General features: G+C 49.8%; 1 protein-coding gene across 1 annotated transcript; it reads left to right on the top strand.

The window, feature by feature from the left end:
- The first annotated feature begins 5,366 nt into the window (after window positions 1-5,366).
- On the top strand, window positions 5,367-11,790 carry PHF13 (PHD finger protein 13). The gene is made up of 4 exons (XM_004425535.3): window positions 5,367-5,710; window positions 8,111-8,212; window positions 9,745-10,279; window positions 10,942-11,790. Exons 1-4 carry the CDS (start codon window positions 5,672-5,674, stop codon window positions 11,166-11,168), a joined length of 903 nt encoding a protein of 300 aa, XP_004425592.1. The 5' UTR covers window positions 5,367-5,671; the 3' UTR covers window positions 11,169-11,790.
- Window positions 11,791-13,349: the final 1,559 nt, after the last annotated feature.

Here is a 13,349-nt window from a genome sequence, read left to right as displayed (position 1 = left end):
CTTGGAGACCATTTTCTTCTTTATGCTTTTCTTGGTTTTAGAAAATGCCCTTATTTCGCCTCTAGTCCTCTTGTTTTGCAGATGAAACCTGTTTTTTGTTTAATTTAATAGCCACCACCCATACCCTTTGGGCTTCTTAAAGACATTCCTGAGGGACACCTCATGCTCCCACGTGTGTCCCAGGGCAGGCCAGGCACACCAGGAGTCGCTGTCCTTTCCCAGTTCCAGCTAAATTGGCACAGCCTTTGGAGAAGGCATCTTGTTTTTATTCCCTCTCTGAAATGAGAACTGTAGGCTTTCTCTTCTCATGAATCTCTCATCATCTTGCCCTGAGAATGTATTTGGTCTAAGTTTCAGCATGGGAAGCACAGGCCTAAGTAAGAAAACATTCAGGTACCCAGGCAGCTGCCTGTTGCCCATAGATGGACTGTTCACACAGCTATTAACGGCAGAGGCAGCATTCCTGGGCCCAGGAGCCCGGCCAATAGCTTACTTGCACAGGCTTTGTGACAAGAAAGTGTGAGTAGCCAGGAAGTCAAGTCGGATGTTTGTAGGGAAAAGGACTCCAGTCCCTCCGGGTCACAACTCATCCACCTTGCATAAATCAAATCTTTAAATCAATAATGTTTTTATAAGTAAGAACTGAGTCCAGTTTTGTTATTTAAACAACTCATGTTTCAGCCTTACTGTGAAGCCTTGAAGAATAATGACGTAGATATTTATTGAAACGGAAAGATGTTCATTCTAAATGCAAAGTGTCAAGCGAAAAATGTGATTACCCATAGTGTGACCCAATTTGTTATATGCGTTCATATGCCTAAAAAAATTGCGAAGGTAACATCTTCTCTAGGTGGTTAGGTTTGTCTTGTTGTTTTTGCTTGCCTGCATTTTCTTTCTGTACTAAACATATATAACTTGTGTATTAAAAAAATAATACAAGTTCAAAATAAAATTTAAAAACTCAGTCATTGAGAAAAAAGGTGTATTATTAATATATCGGACCTAACAGGCAAGCATTTGAAACCATGTGTGTATATCTAAGTCAATAAAGGAATGTGGCTGGAAAAGAAAGGATAGATTTAGACATCAGCTGTTTTTGGAATTCTGAATAACCTAGTAACCCAGGCATGCTATTTAGTTCCTTTTTTTGCTCATTAATCTCATGAGTTCAAAATGGGAATGTGAGAATTCACTTACTGCAGCGTGACAATGAGATCAATACAGTCAGCAAACTATTAATTAAGGGATTTCAATTCCTCAGATATCATCCAACACCCTGCTGTGGTAGAAACACTTTTGTTTGGTGAGGATGTTAACTCCTGCGGACAAGCAATCGTTTGGGAAAATGTTTCTATTTATAGATTACACTTCAGCCTTGAAAGTTTTATAAATTCACCTCTTCTAAAATTATGAAAATGGTCTTTGCCTAAGTAACTTCTTTCTGATAATGTAATTTAATGTGATTTAACAAATAATGGTACTATTTAATTTAAAAAATGCAAACTACTTAATTTGGATATTTGAATTCTAATTTCAGGCAGACAGGACAAGAGGTGACTAAGATCATTTTAAAAGCTGCCATTATCCTTTTTTTTTCCTTTGAGAACATTTAGGAACACATACCTTAACATTTACAGAGTCCAAAAGAGATCTTGCCTTTTTTCCCATTACACACCTTGTTTTTTCCTGAATCTGGGCTGCCTAAGATGTGGTCTGTAATGCACTTACTCACTTACTCTACATAAACTTTTTCCTTTAAGGAATGTTACAGTATTCTCTATTAAGTGCATTAATATATGTAAATGAGATACTGTAAGTGAAAACATTTAAAGTGTTTGGCACATAGCATTAGCTATTAATCTGTATATTTTACCTGTACGAACCATAACACAAGAGATTCATTTGAGGGCCGGCCCCGTGGCTTAGCGGTTAAGTGTGCCCGCTCCACTGCTGGCGGCCCGGGTTCGGATCCTGGGCGCGCACCAACACACCGCTTCTCCGGCCATGCTGAGGCCACGTCCCACATACAGCAACTAGAAGGATGTGCAACTATGACATACAACTATCTACTGGGGCTTTGGGGGAAAAAAATAAATAAATAAAATTAAAAAAAAAAAAAAGAGATTCATTTGATTCTTCTATGCATAGGTTGTTTTCCTCACTACAGTCACATGTTGCTTAACGACAGTTTTTGTCATTGTGCGAACATCATAGAGTGTACTTACACAAACCTAGATGGTACAGCCTACTCCACACCTAGGCTAGATGATACTAGTCTTATGGGACCATCATTGTAGATGTGGTCCGTCATTATGCGGCGCATGACTGTATATGAAAAGTTGACAAAACATAGTTTAGAAATTATTTATTAATGATTTAAAATTATTGACACATATATGCAGTAGTCAAGGTACTAAAAATTGAAAACAATAAGATTTTGAAAAAATTTCACTTTTTCCCTCTCCTGGAAATGGAGAAAGGCAGAAAACTGAGGGTAGGAAAAATCTGTAATATACTATTAAGCTAACAAAAAACTAAAACACCAGAAAATAATTCTGGGAAAAATAAACCTTTGGTTATATTCTTACCAAACTCAAGCGTAGAGAGTTAAAATGGGAGGCAGAAACCTTTCCTGAATGTTCCCCAGATGAATGTAGTGTAGCCAGTGAGATTTAGGAAGGTGAAGCTATATTTGGTAACCCAATTAAAATAACTACCTTCTCAAGTTACTTACTAGGAAACCATGGTGTTCTTAGTATTTTAAAACTTGTCACAACCTGTGCTACTATAGGCTCTTTTCTTCCTCTTTCCTAAGTAACTATAATCATCTGAGAATTAGCATTCAGCAGCAGGTAAAAATTTTTTTAAGAAGAAAACAAAGAAGCATGGACTCCAAGGATCTGGCTACTGTGGCTAATGCTCTTGCATTAATCATGGAATTGTAGATTTACCCCCCCCCCCCCAGAGCCCAGGAGTACAATATACCTGAGAAGTAAACATACTGAAGAAACCCAAGCCTGTCATACAGAGAAAATCAACTTTATCACCCCATAGCTACATAGTATGCTATTGAATTTGGGTCAGTTATTGGTGTTACAGTCCTTTTTTGAATCTAGGGAAGGAATGGTAAATATTAATTTCTAAACCTCTTCCAAAGGGTTAAATTTCTAAGGGAAATCAAAGGAAGGAGACAAAGATCCTTCTCCATGAAGTTTTCTATTTCACTGGAGTGGCAGGCAGGGAGACAAACAGAGTACACCAGGTGGTCCTGGTCACATCTGTGTACTAAGAACTATTGTTTACTAAGACTTTATTCAAGAAATATCTATTGGACACCTATTCTAAGCAAGAGTTATCACTGTCACATGACATAATCCAAGTTTGGGATTTTCTTTCCTTAGAGTGACTGAGCGGTCCAATAAAGTTTCCTGAATTCTAGGTTTGTGATCAAGTCCATTATTATTATGAACAAGTTCTTTATTTCAGTTTCTTAATGGGGAGGGGATTTAATGTTTATTATGTGAAAAATTATACCATAGGGAATAATGACGACTTGAAAAAAAATTCCCTCTTCTCTCATTTTGACTTTGCCTCTAATAATTATTCTTTTAAACTATCAGTAGGATAATATCTGTCTTGGTCCTTTTTTATTCAGGCAAAAGAAGGTGCTCCTGGTGAATGTGACTCTGGGCCACACTGGCTAACCTCAGGATGTTTGCTCTGGCCACAGTGATCAGATAACATTTCAGATCTGGCTAGATCACCTGAATGTGACAACTCTGTAAGAAGTTGTTAATGAGTTTCCACAGGCCGAGTCCAACGTCTGTTTTTATCTTACTAGTTTTTGGAAAGCACCTCAGTTTGTTATCACCTCTGGGGAGCCCTTCAATTGGGGAAGATACTGCTGAAGTAATGTTAAACAACAGTGACAACAGTAAACTATTTACTGAGGCAAGTACTACGCTAAAAATTTTGTAGCTTACGTAACAGAGGCTCAGAGAAGTATTTCTAAGATAAATCCAGTCTCTTAACCACTGAGTGTTCCCATCAGAATTATCTTAACCACCTAAATAGCAACAGCCAACCCATGTAGCACTCACGGCCTCAGAGTCTCATCTTTTAGGGGTTCTTCCACTCATCCTTTTGATTTAGTACGTAGAAAAGTCAGTTTTCTGATATGATTCTGAAATTTCACGTCACTCTTTTTTAACACAAGTTTCTTGGTCTTCAAAGCTACCAAATACGTTACTGAATCATCTGCATTTTGTTTATGGATTTTTTTTCTTTCAAATGGTTATTTAAAATGTTAAAGAATGTCAGGCCTCTTCCTGGTAATTTAATCGGAGCAGTTAATTTTCAACTAAGTATTCAGAGTCAGTCAACCTTCAACACACAAAGCTGTAAAACACTCTGCGCTCCAGCATTTCAACACTGCAAATTCCTCAATTAAATATCAATAAACAAAGTCAATGCCAATACCTAATATTTCTATTAAGTTTTCGCCGCACCCCACAGTTAAAATCCTGGGAGGAACAGATTCAGGAAATCATTCAATTAAAGTGAGAAAACAGGGGCGGTCCCAAGGCTAGGCGAAGAGGAGAACAGCAGCGAATTTACAGCAAACGTCGTCTAAAAATTGGTAACACGGGCAGTTTTTTTAAATGCGGTAACCTGACACCCCACAGCGGATCCTACAGACACCCGAGAGCCTCGGGAGCCCTAACCATGCTCGGCCGTGGTCCCGCCGGCCCCGGACCCTCGGGGCAAGGAGCAGCCGGCGAGAAAACCCGCAGCCGCGAAAACAAGTTCGCTCCACCCGGCCGGAGGAGCGGGGAGCCGAGCCGGGGGGCGGCCGCGACGTCAGCACCCGTCGCTCCCGCCCCTGCCACCCCCACTCCCGCTCGGGCCGCGGGGACCCCGGCCCCACAAAGGGGCACGAACCCCAAGTCCCAAGGAGAAAAGGAAAGAACCGGTCGCCACCGCCCTCCGCGACCCAGGCCGCCGGCCCCGCCCCCACCCGCCGGGGCGACACCCCCGCCCCCGCGGAGACCGAGGCGCTGCCGCTGGCGTCGCCCCTCCCCCACCGCCGAGCGGGCGCGAGCCCCCGCACCTCCCCCGTTCCGGGGGCCTCAAGTCCCGGAGACACCGCCTCCGCAAACCGGGCAGCCGCCGCGGATCTCTATGGGGGTTGGAGTCCTCGAGGCGGCCTTTGTGCGGCTCAGCAGCGAAGCCGGGGACTACGACTCCCACAATGCCCCGCGCCCGCCCCCGCGCCACGCCCCCTCGCCATCAGCTTCCAGTCGCCCCCAGACTACATTTCCCGACAGCCCTCACGGCTCTCCCGCCCTCCCTCCCGAGACACGAGCCGAACTGGGCGTCAGGTTGGGGAGCCGGTCGGGTTCCCGCTCGCCGTCGCCGCCGCCCCCCGCAGCGACTCTCCCGCCGCGGGAGCTGCATCGCCAACTCTGCTCGGCCGTGCAGCCGCTGGCCCGGGACCACAGAGCCCGGGACGCGACACGCCGAGCCCCCATCACCTCCAGCCGGGGCGACCCCTCTCGGGTTCGCCCTCCCTCTGCGCGGCCGCCGGAGCCCCCAGCCCCGAGTGGCCTCGCGGCCCGGCGCCCGCATCCCGGCCCCTGCACTCCCGCAGCCGCCGCCCCTCACCCTGAACATGGACTCCGACTCCTGCGCCGCCGCCTTCCATCCGGAGGTGAGTGAGAGCTGCGCCCCGATCGTCCCCGACCACCCCCAGCCCGCTCCTGCGCTCGCGGGAGCTGGACCCCCGCGGGCCGAGCGCCGCCCTCCCCTCCCCCAGCTTTCCCTCACCGCCCCCCCGGGCGCCAACCCCGCCCCCCACTCGGGCCCGCGCCCCGTCCTCCCGCCGGCCTTCGCCCCGGCGTCCTTTCCGCAGTCGTCCGCGTCCTGCCGGCGCCCCTTCCCCTGGGTCGCCGTGCCCACCCCTCCCTGGCCTCGCGCAGCCCCGGGACCTGTCTGCGCCCCCGGCCCCTCCCCGCCGGCCTGGCTTACCCCTTCCCCGCCCCCGGGGACTCGGGCCGAGCCGCCGCCGCCCCGCGCTCCCGCCTCTCGGAGGAATCCCCCTCCCCCTCCCGGAGGGGCTCGTGGCCCCCCTTGGACGGGGACTCCGCTCCGCGCGCCCCCGCCCGCTCCCCTAATTCCCGAGGCCGGGTGGCCCGCGCCCCGCCCCCTGACTCCCGCGCAGCCCCCGCCTCCTCCGGCTCGGGGGCGCCTAGTCCTTTGGGGTTCCTCCACTGCGGGGGCCCGAGCCGTGCCCCCCACCCCCGGAGCGCTCGCCTCCCCCTCCAGGGCCCCCGCCCCCCGCCCGCGGGCTCTGCTCGCCCCGCCTCTCCCCCTCCTTCCGGGGATCGGCCCTCGGTTCTCCCGGCCGGCCCCCCCGGCGCTCCCGCCGCGCCCCCTCTCCCCTCCCGAGGCCCGCCGGGTCCGGGATGCGGGTTCGGCCGCGGTGGGTGGGGGAGGGGAGGCGGCGCCGGGCGCGCTCGCCCGCCGCGCTGCTGCCTCGGGGGTTCGGGGGGCCTGCCAGCTCCGGACCCCGAATCCTGCCCGGTTTCCCGCGCCCCCTCCCTCGCGGGATGGGCCCCGCACCTTCCGGGGCCGAGTCTCGGCGGGGGGCTGCTTCCGCGGGAGACGGGAGGACGGGGAGGGGGCCGCACAGCCATCTGCTTTTCCTAAAGGCGCCCGGGCTGGGGCGGTGCGGCGGGCGGGTTGGGGGCGGCGCGGGTCCCCCCGCCCCGGGCCCAAGGGCGCCGCCGCCTTCCGTGCTGCGTCTGGGCTCATGACCCACTGCTGCACGTTCTCCGCCGAAATAAAACTTCTCCCCGAGAGTTTGAGGGCCGAGGGCAGCGGGCCTCCCATCCGGGCCGGAGCGAGGGCGGTCAGTTCTCCCCGGGGGTGGGGGCAGGATCTTTCGAGCGCAGGAGGCGCTGGGTACCGCGCTCTGTCTGGTGCTCCGCTAACCTGCGCGCCCCTCGGGGTCTCAGCGGCCGAGGGATGGGAGGAGAAGGTGGTTTGCTAGAACCGAGTTGAGAAAATAAGAAGTGGAGCCCTTGGAAGGAAACCTGCAGGCAGCACGCCGGTGCCACTCGGCCCGTCTGTCCTGGGGAGGGGCTGGGCGGGGGCGGGCCCAGGAGTCCACCCACCCTTTCCCCTCCCCCACTATCACCCTAGCAGAGCAGAGGGCCCCTAGGCTTTGGAAATGTTAGCTGAGCATGTAAGCATGGGGTGGGGGTGCGTGATAAATGCTTAAAGAAAACCTCAGTAAATATGCTAGTCGAATAAATCGAAATAAAGGACAGTTGTTTTGCTCAGTAGAAAGTAAGGGCTCTTTCTCCCTGAGCTGCTCTCCTCCTTGGGAGAAAATCCCTTCCTGTCGAGGGTGCTTCCAGATTGACTCACGGGACGCGTAAGCCAAAACCTCTATCTAGTACTTCATCTTCAACCTGCAAATAAGACTAGCAGGACTGTTTCTGGCTTGTTCCCTGAGTCGGGGAACATTTAGGCGCCTGGCCCCCTGGAGGCTGGAGCAGTGCAGGGACCAGCAGGAAGTGCCTCCTCTGGAGGAGGGAGCCCGCTAGGAGGAGGGGTGGGGGGCTGTCAGGCAGATTCAGTTCCAGGGTCCCAGGCAGAGTGAGCTCTGAAGGTAAGAAGTAACTGACTTTTGAAATCACCTAAAAGACTTTAGTTACAGCTGCAGCAAAAGTTTATTTTCAAAATGGAAAATCTGTAGCAAAAACAATAGTTACTAGAGCTCCTGATAGGGCTGCAGAAAATGGTAGATAATGTGGAAAATGCCACATGAGTACTAAGAAATAGACTTTTGTATGAGCGTTTATCTCCTAACCAGTTTCCCAGTATTCTTGGCGTAACATCATAATACCTCGTTTTTCAGCCTTCTGAAAACAGTGTTATTTCATGACCTGAACTTACCTTATCTTGTTTCTAGAGTGTCTGTAAATCTAGCGGTGTGTTTTTGAGTGGTTGATATTAAAAGGTCCAGCTTGTTTAGTTTTGTTTCTGCCGTTCCATCTACAAATGTCTGCTTTCAAACGCACTCCGTTTTCTCCCCTGCTAATAGGAATACTCCCCCAGTTTCAAGAGGCGCAGGACCGTGGAGGATTTCAACAAGTTCTGCACCTTTGTCTTGGCCTATGCTGGCTACATCCCTTATCCAAAGGAGGTAACCTTCAGCTCTTCTGAGACCTTTCTTGCTGACAGTGAAACCAAAGTGTCTGACAAGGCGGTGGGTCTGGAAGGGGTTGTGCGGAAGGATTTTAGACAATATTTTAGACAATAGTCAGAAACCTTTCTTGGAAACTTAGGCAGCCTGGGAAGGGGTTCCTAAACCTCTGATAGAAAATGCAGGCTTGTCTAGAAATGATTTAGTAAATTTTCAGAGTTTGCTTGCAAATGGTGTATTTGATATCTGCCTGCTCTTAATGGCAGTACTTACTGAGAGCTTTCTATGGACAAGTGCTGTACTTGGTCCTTATAATGAAATGAAGTAGGTGCTATTATTTATCCGTGTTTTATTTTATTTTATTTTTTTAAAATAATTTTATTTATTTATTTTTCCCCCAAAGCCCCAGTAGATAGTTGTATGTCATAGTTGCACATCTTTCTAGTTGCTGTATGTGGGATACGGCCTCAGCATGGCCGGAGAAGCCGTGCGTCAGTGCGTGCCCAGGATCCGAACCCCGGGCCGCCAGCAGTGGAGCACGCACACTTAACCGCTAAGCCACGGGGCTGGCCCTATCCGTGTTTTAAAGATGAGGACACTGGGGCACAGAGAGGGAACTGTGGGGCACAGTGGTGGGGCCTGGAATTCACCTGGAGTTCAGGTGGTTGGCTCGGTCCACACTGCCGTGTCTGGCAAGCAGCCTCTCAGTTGCTGTGCACACCATGTTACAGAATCTTCAGAGACTTGTGGCCAAAATCCCATGTATTTAAAGGAATTTTTTTTTTTTGCTGAGAAATGGGCAGAACTGTGACGAGCGATGCCATGGTGCTCAGACTTCAGGGGCCTCATTCATATTGTATAAAGCTAAAAAGAAAGGACTCCTAGGAGGCCAAATGGCAGCATCAGCTTATTGTTCCCACTGCTGTCTAGGTGGATGATACATGCTTTGCGCCATGCAGGATGTCGCCACTATTTGCAAATAAAATGGTTGAATGGTCTGAAGGAACCATAGAATTTAGCTCACTGCTTTGGGGCAGTAATTACGTGCTTTGATTTTGGAATATTTTGGGAAGTCTCCATTTTTGAAAAAGAGTGTCAGAAAATTCTCAGAACTAACGTAAATTCACTTAATTAAAAAAATACATCCTTTGGGAAGACAGTCAGAGGGGAGATTTTACAATGGGGGAAAGATAAGAGGGTTTGAGAGGGTGTCTTCAGCACTCTTTTCACAGATATTTATTGGATATTGATTGAGTTCCTGGCTCTGGGACAGGGGCTGAGGGTTTAGCAAGGGCAGGAGGTTTTCTCCCTTGTGGGTTCACGTTCTATCTGGAAGGTCACACTAGAGTACTAACGACATTGTTCCTAAAGAATAATACTGATGAGAGCTGGGGAGCTCGAGGTCGTGGGAGCACTTGTTTGCAGGCCTCACCTGGCCAGGGCTGCCTGGGGCAGCTCTGCTCTGGGCCAGCTCTTGTTGCTGGGGTGGTCGAAATAATTGGAACCCACCACCTTTGCCTCTGTCTTTTCAGGAACTCCCTTTGAGGAGCAGCCCCAGCCCTGCCAACAGCACCGCTGGCACCATTGACAGCGACGGCTGGGACACTGGTTTCACTGACATCTCATCCTCGGTGCCCTTGCCAGTCTCTGACCGCTGCTTTGGCCACCTGCAGCCCAGCCTCCTGCAGCGAGCCAAGCCCAGTAACTTCCTGCTGGATAGAAAGAAGACTGACAAACTGAAGAAGAAGAAGAAGAGGAAGCGAAGGGACAGTGACGTGCCCGTGAAGGAGGGCTACATGGGGAGCTTAATGAAGCTGGAAGCTGCTGATCCGTATGTAGAGACCCCCACGAGTCCCACCCTGCAGGATATCCCCCAGCCCCCCGGTGACCCCTGCTCGGGCTGGGACTCCGACACGCCTTCCAGTGGATCTTGTGCCACAGTGTCACCTGATCAGGTCAAAGAAATAAAAACTGAAGGCAAACGGACTATCGTCCGGCAGGGGAAGCAGGTGGTGTTCCGGGATGAGGACAGCACCGGCAATGATGAGGACATAATGGTGGATTCAGGTGAGTGGTCCCTGAGTACGGCCACGCCGTTGGCTGGTGGTCAGAAGAGAGGTGATTATAGGCAGGAGTCTCAGCGGTCCCTTCTTTAGAGTGTGACAGCAGAATGTGCCCCACCATGTCCAGGGAGAAAGGTGCCAGAAGGTGGGTACTGAGATGTTTATTAGGAAGGGGAGATTCCATTTCCTCAAAATGGAAAAATAATGTAGCTCATAAGTAAACATCTCACGGGTAATTCCTGATACCATATGTTTCAGTGCCCTTTGTTGCGCATTTACTGCATTTTCAGAGAGGGAGGGAAGTATCCGTCTTAAGTGAAAGTGGAAATCAGTTTTGTTTGTTGAAGATCAGGTTTCACTGCGGCTCACCCGCTCTGTGCCATTGGAGAGCGGCTTTCCTGATGGAGAGAGGTCCTGATGGAGAGGGATCCTGATAGAGAGGGGTTCTGATGGAGAGGGGTCCTGATGGAGAGAAATCCTGATGGAGAGGGGTTCTGATGGGGAGGAGTCCTGATGGAGAGGGTTCCTGCTGGGAAGGGGTTCTGATGGGGAGAGGTTCTGATGGAGAGGGATCCTGATGGGGAGGGATCCTGATAGAGGGGGATCCTGATGGAGAGGGATCCTGAGAAGTTTTTTCTCTCCTCTTATGTGTTTCTCTCCTTTCAGATGATGACTCCTGGGACCTTGTCACCTGCTTCTGTATGAAGCCCTTTGCTGGCCGCCCCATGATAGAGTGTAATGAGTGCCATACTTGGATTCACCTGTCTTGTGCGAAAATCCGGAAGTCCAATGTTCCGGAAGTGTTTGTCTGCCAAAAGTGCCGGGACTCCAAGTTTGACATCCGTCGTTCCAACCGTTCCCGAATGGGCTCCCGGAAGCTGTTTCTGGACTGACTGCTGGCCAGCGAGGAGATTGGATGAGGAATCGGAAGGGACGATGGGCTTTTTGGCCCCTCTCTTAGTTGAGCACAGAACTCGCAGCTCTGGTGCGGGCAGACCCCTGCCATTCAGGTGCCTAAGCAAAAGGACAGGCTGTCCAAGGTATAAACTGTACATAGCCAGTGACTGAATAAATCCTCATTGGCCAAAGCTGCTGCTGGAGCTGTGTTCTCTGCAGTGGAGGTGGACTAAACACCCAAGTGCAGTGGGTTTGGTTCAGCTGAACATGAGGGTACGTGGTAGTTGTGAATTCTTGCTCTCATTGTTAACAAGCTCCCACCGATGGGAACAAGTGCTAGCTGTTACTCCTGCTTCCGCTGTGTTGGGGAGAGATGTTCAGTTTCCCTGGCCTGTTAATGAACAGCCATACTTGTAAGCTTTTTTCTCAAGTGTAAGTCTTTTACCATAAGTGTCTGTACAGCAACCATCAAAGCTGCCCCTACCTTCATGGTCTGCCCTCTCCCTGCCTCAGTGGCTGCCTGCTGGAGTCCTCTGGTCTTCCTCTGAGAGGAGCCCCAGGGCGCTGGGCTGGCTAAGATCCCTAAGTTTCCTTCTGTTTGTTAAAAGGGACAGTATGTGGCCACTTCTCTGTGGAAAGGGGGTTGGTTGGGGGATGGAGGTGGCCCATGTTCATAACTCAGTTTCCTGTTTTGCACGATGTAAAAAACCTGTCTTTTTGCACGATATAGCCAAAAGTATTGACAGATTTCTGCCTGGGTGCCCTTTCTCTCTAGTTGGCATTTGAGGTCCTGGGGGTGCCCAGGCAAGCTGTTTTCAAGCGAGGGGGCACTTACATTCTCTCTTTGTCTCTTCCCCTCACCTTGTTCCAGTAGCAGCATAAAGGTTAGGCAATCACTGGGGAATGGCGTTCCTCTACATAATGGGGTAAAGAAAAATTAGGAAATAGGACTCTCTCACCAGTGATTCTTAGTATGTTCTCATACAGGCTGGCCTGCTGGTTCCACGGGGCAAGGTTAGGATGTGAAGCCTTTTTCTTGGTTTGAATTGGTGAGTGAGTGATCCAGTAACACTGGCCTCTAGGAATCTACCATTGAACTGTGCAGAGTTTCCTAGATCTGAACTAGGACCCTGGACTGGGGAGACCCCTGCGTGGGCCAGCTCTGGAGGCTTCTGAAGTCCCTGCAGGGCCTGCTCGAGGGCAGTGTGCCCCGGGACACTGGTGCTTCTGGAGCTCAGAGGGAGAGGAGGCCTTCAGCTGTCTCTGAAATTGATATTACTTTTTAGCAGTTCAAATACTTGTTCTCAAAAATGTTTTTTTTGTAAATCGATGGGTGTGTTTTCATAAACGTTCTTGTAAAGCATGAAAAGGGGAAAATGCCCAAGTTAGTCATATTTATTTACAGCAGGATGGACCCCCAGTCTCTCTGCTGGAGGCTTCTCCCCGGGACTCCCTTGTGTGGGACCACCAGGCTTCTCAGTCCACGTTCTCTCACTGAAACACCAAGGGGGTTGAACCGAATTTGGCTAATTGGAGCCCATATTTTGTCCTAGTATCTTTCATGCTTGACCAGCGAACTGCCTTTTTTTGTTTTGTTTTTAATTCTGTGCTTATATTAAGAGAAAAATAGAAATAGTTTCTGAAACCCAGTTTATTGTGAAGATCCCCAAGGGAGAAGTTCTGCTGTAGAGAAAAATAGTAAGAAGCTGGCTTAGAAACAACCTTCTCCCCAGACAACTGTCTGGCTCTGACTAGGGCAAACGTCCAGGAAAAGTTGGAGAGGAATTTGCCAAAGATCTGCCCCATGACATTGCCTGTCTGGTGTCTTCACCATGAGAATAGCCAAAGTTCCAAAGTGTTTTTCTTCTTTTTAAAAAAAAACTCCACAAAGTTTTAAAAGTGCATTTAAGAGTATGTGTGGTTTTAGAGTGGAACTGCCAGCCCTGGCAACTGTTGTATTGCTCTTAGAAGGTGCAATGCCTGGTGATGCCTCTGGAAGGCATTTGATAATCATCTCGATTTGTTTCCTACATTTTCTTTTTGTTCTTTTAACAGATCTATCCCTGTGGGTGGTGTCTAAGAAGTCAGGACACCTTGGTTTTTGTGTTAGATTGAGCTGGGCAGCTGCAATCAGCTTTATGCAAATTAGGCCTGGCCCATCTAGGGACTCCTGGTTG

Source organism: Ceratotherium simum, chromosome 22 (assembly GCF_057802395.1).
Source record: "Ceratotherium simum simum isolate JZ-2026a chromosome 22, ASM5780239v1, whole genome shotgun sequence".
Taxonomy (NCBI): domain Eukaryota; kingdom Metazoa; phylum Chordata; class Mammalia; order Perissodactyla; family Rhinocerotidae; genus Ceratotherium; species Ceratotherium simum.
Note: the sequence above shows the minus strand (reverse complement) of the source record. Positions and strands in the feature narration are given on the sequence as shown.

What these genes read in the sequence shown, in the direction of transcription:
- PHF13 (XM_004425535.3), top strand. Translation starts at nt 5,672, where the DNA reads ATGGACTCCGACTCCTGCGCCGCCGCCTTCCATCCGGAG. An exon ending in ACATCCCTTATCCAAAGGAG is followed by an intron (nt 8,213 to 9,744) that starts GTAACCTTCAGC and finishes CTGTCTTTTCAG; the next exon opens with GAACTCCCTTTGAGGAGCAG. An exon ending in GGACATAATGGTGGATTCAG is followed by an intron (nt 10,280 to 10,941) that starts GTGAGTGGTCCC and finishes CTCTCCTTTCAG; the next exon opens with ATGATGACTCCTGGGACCTT.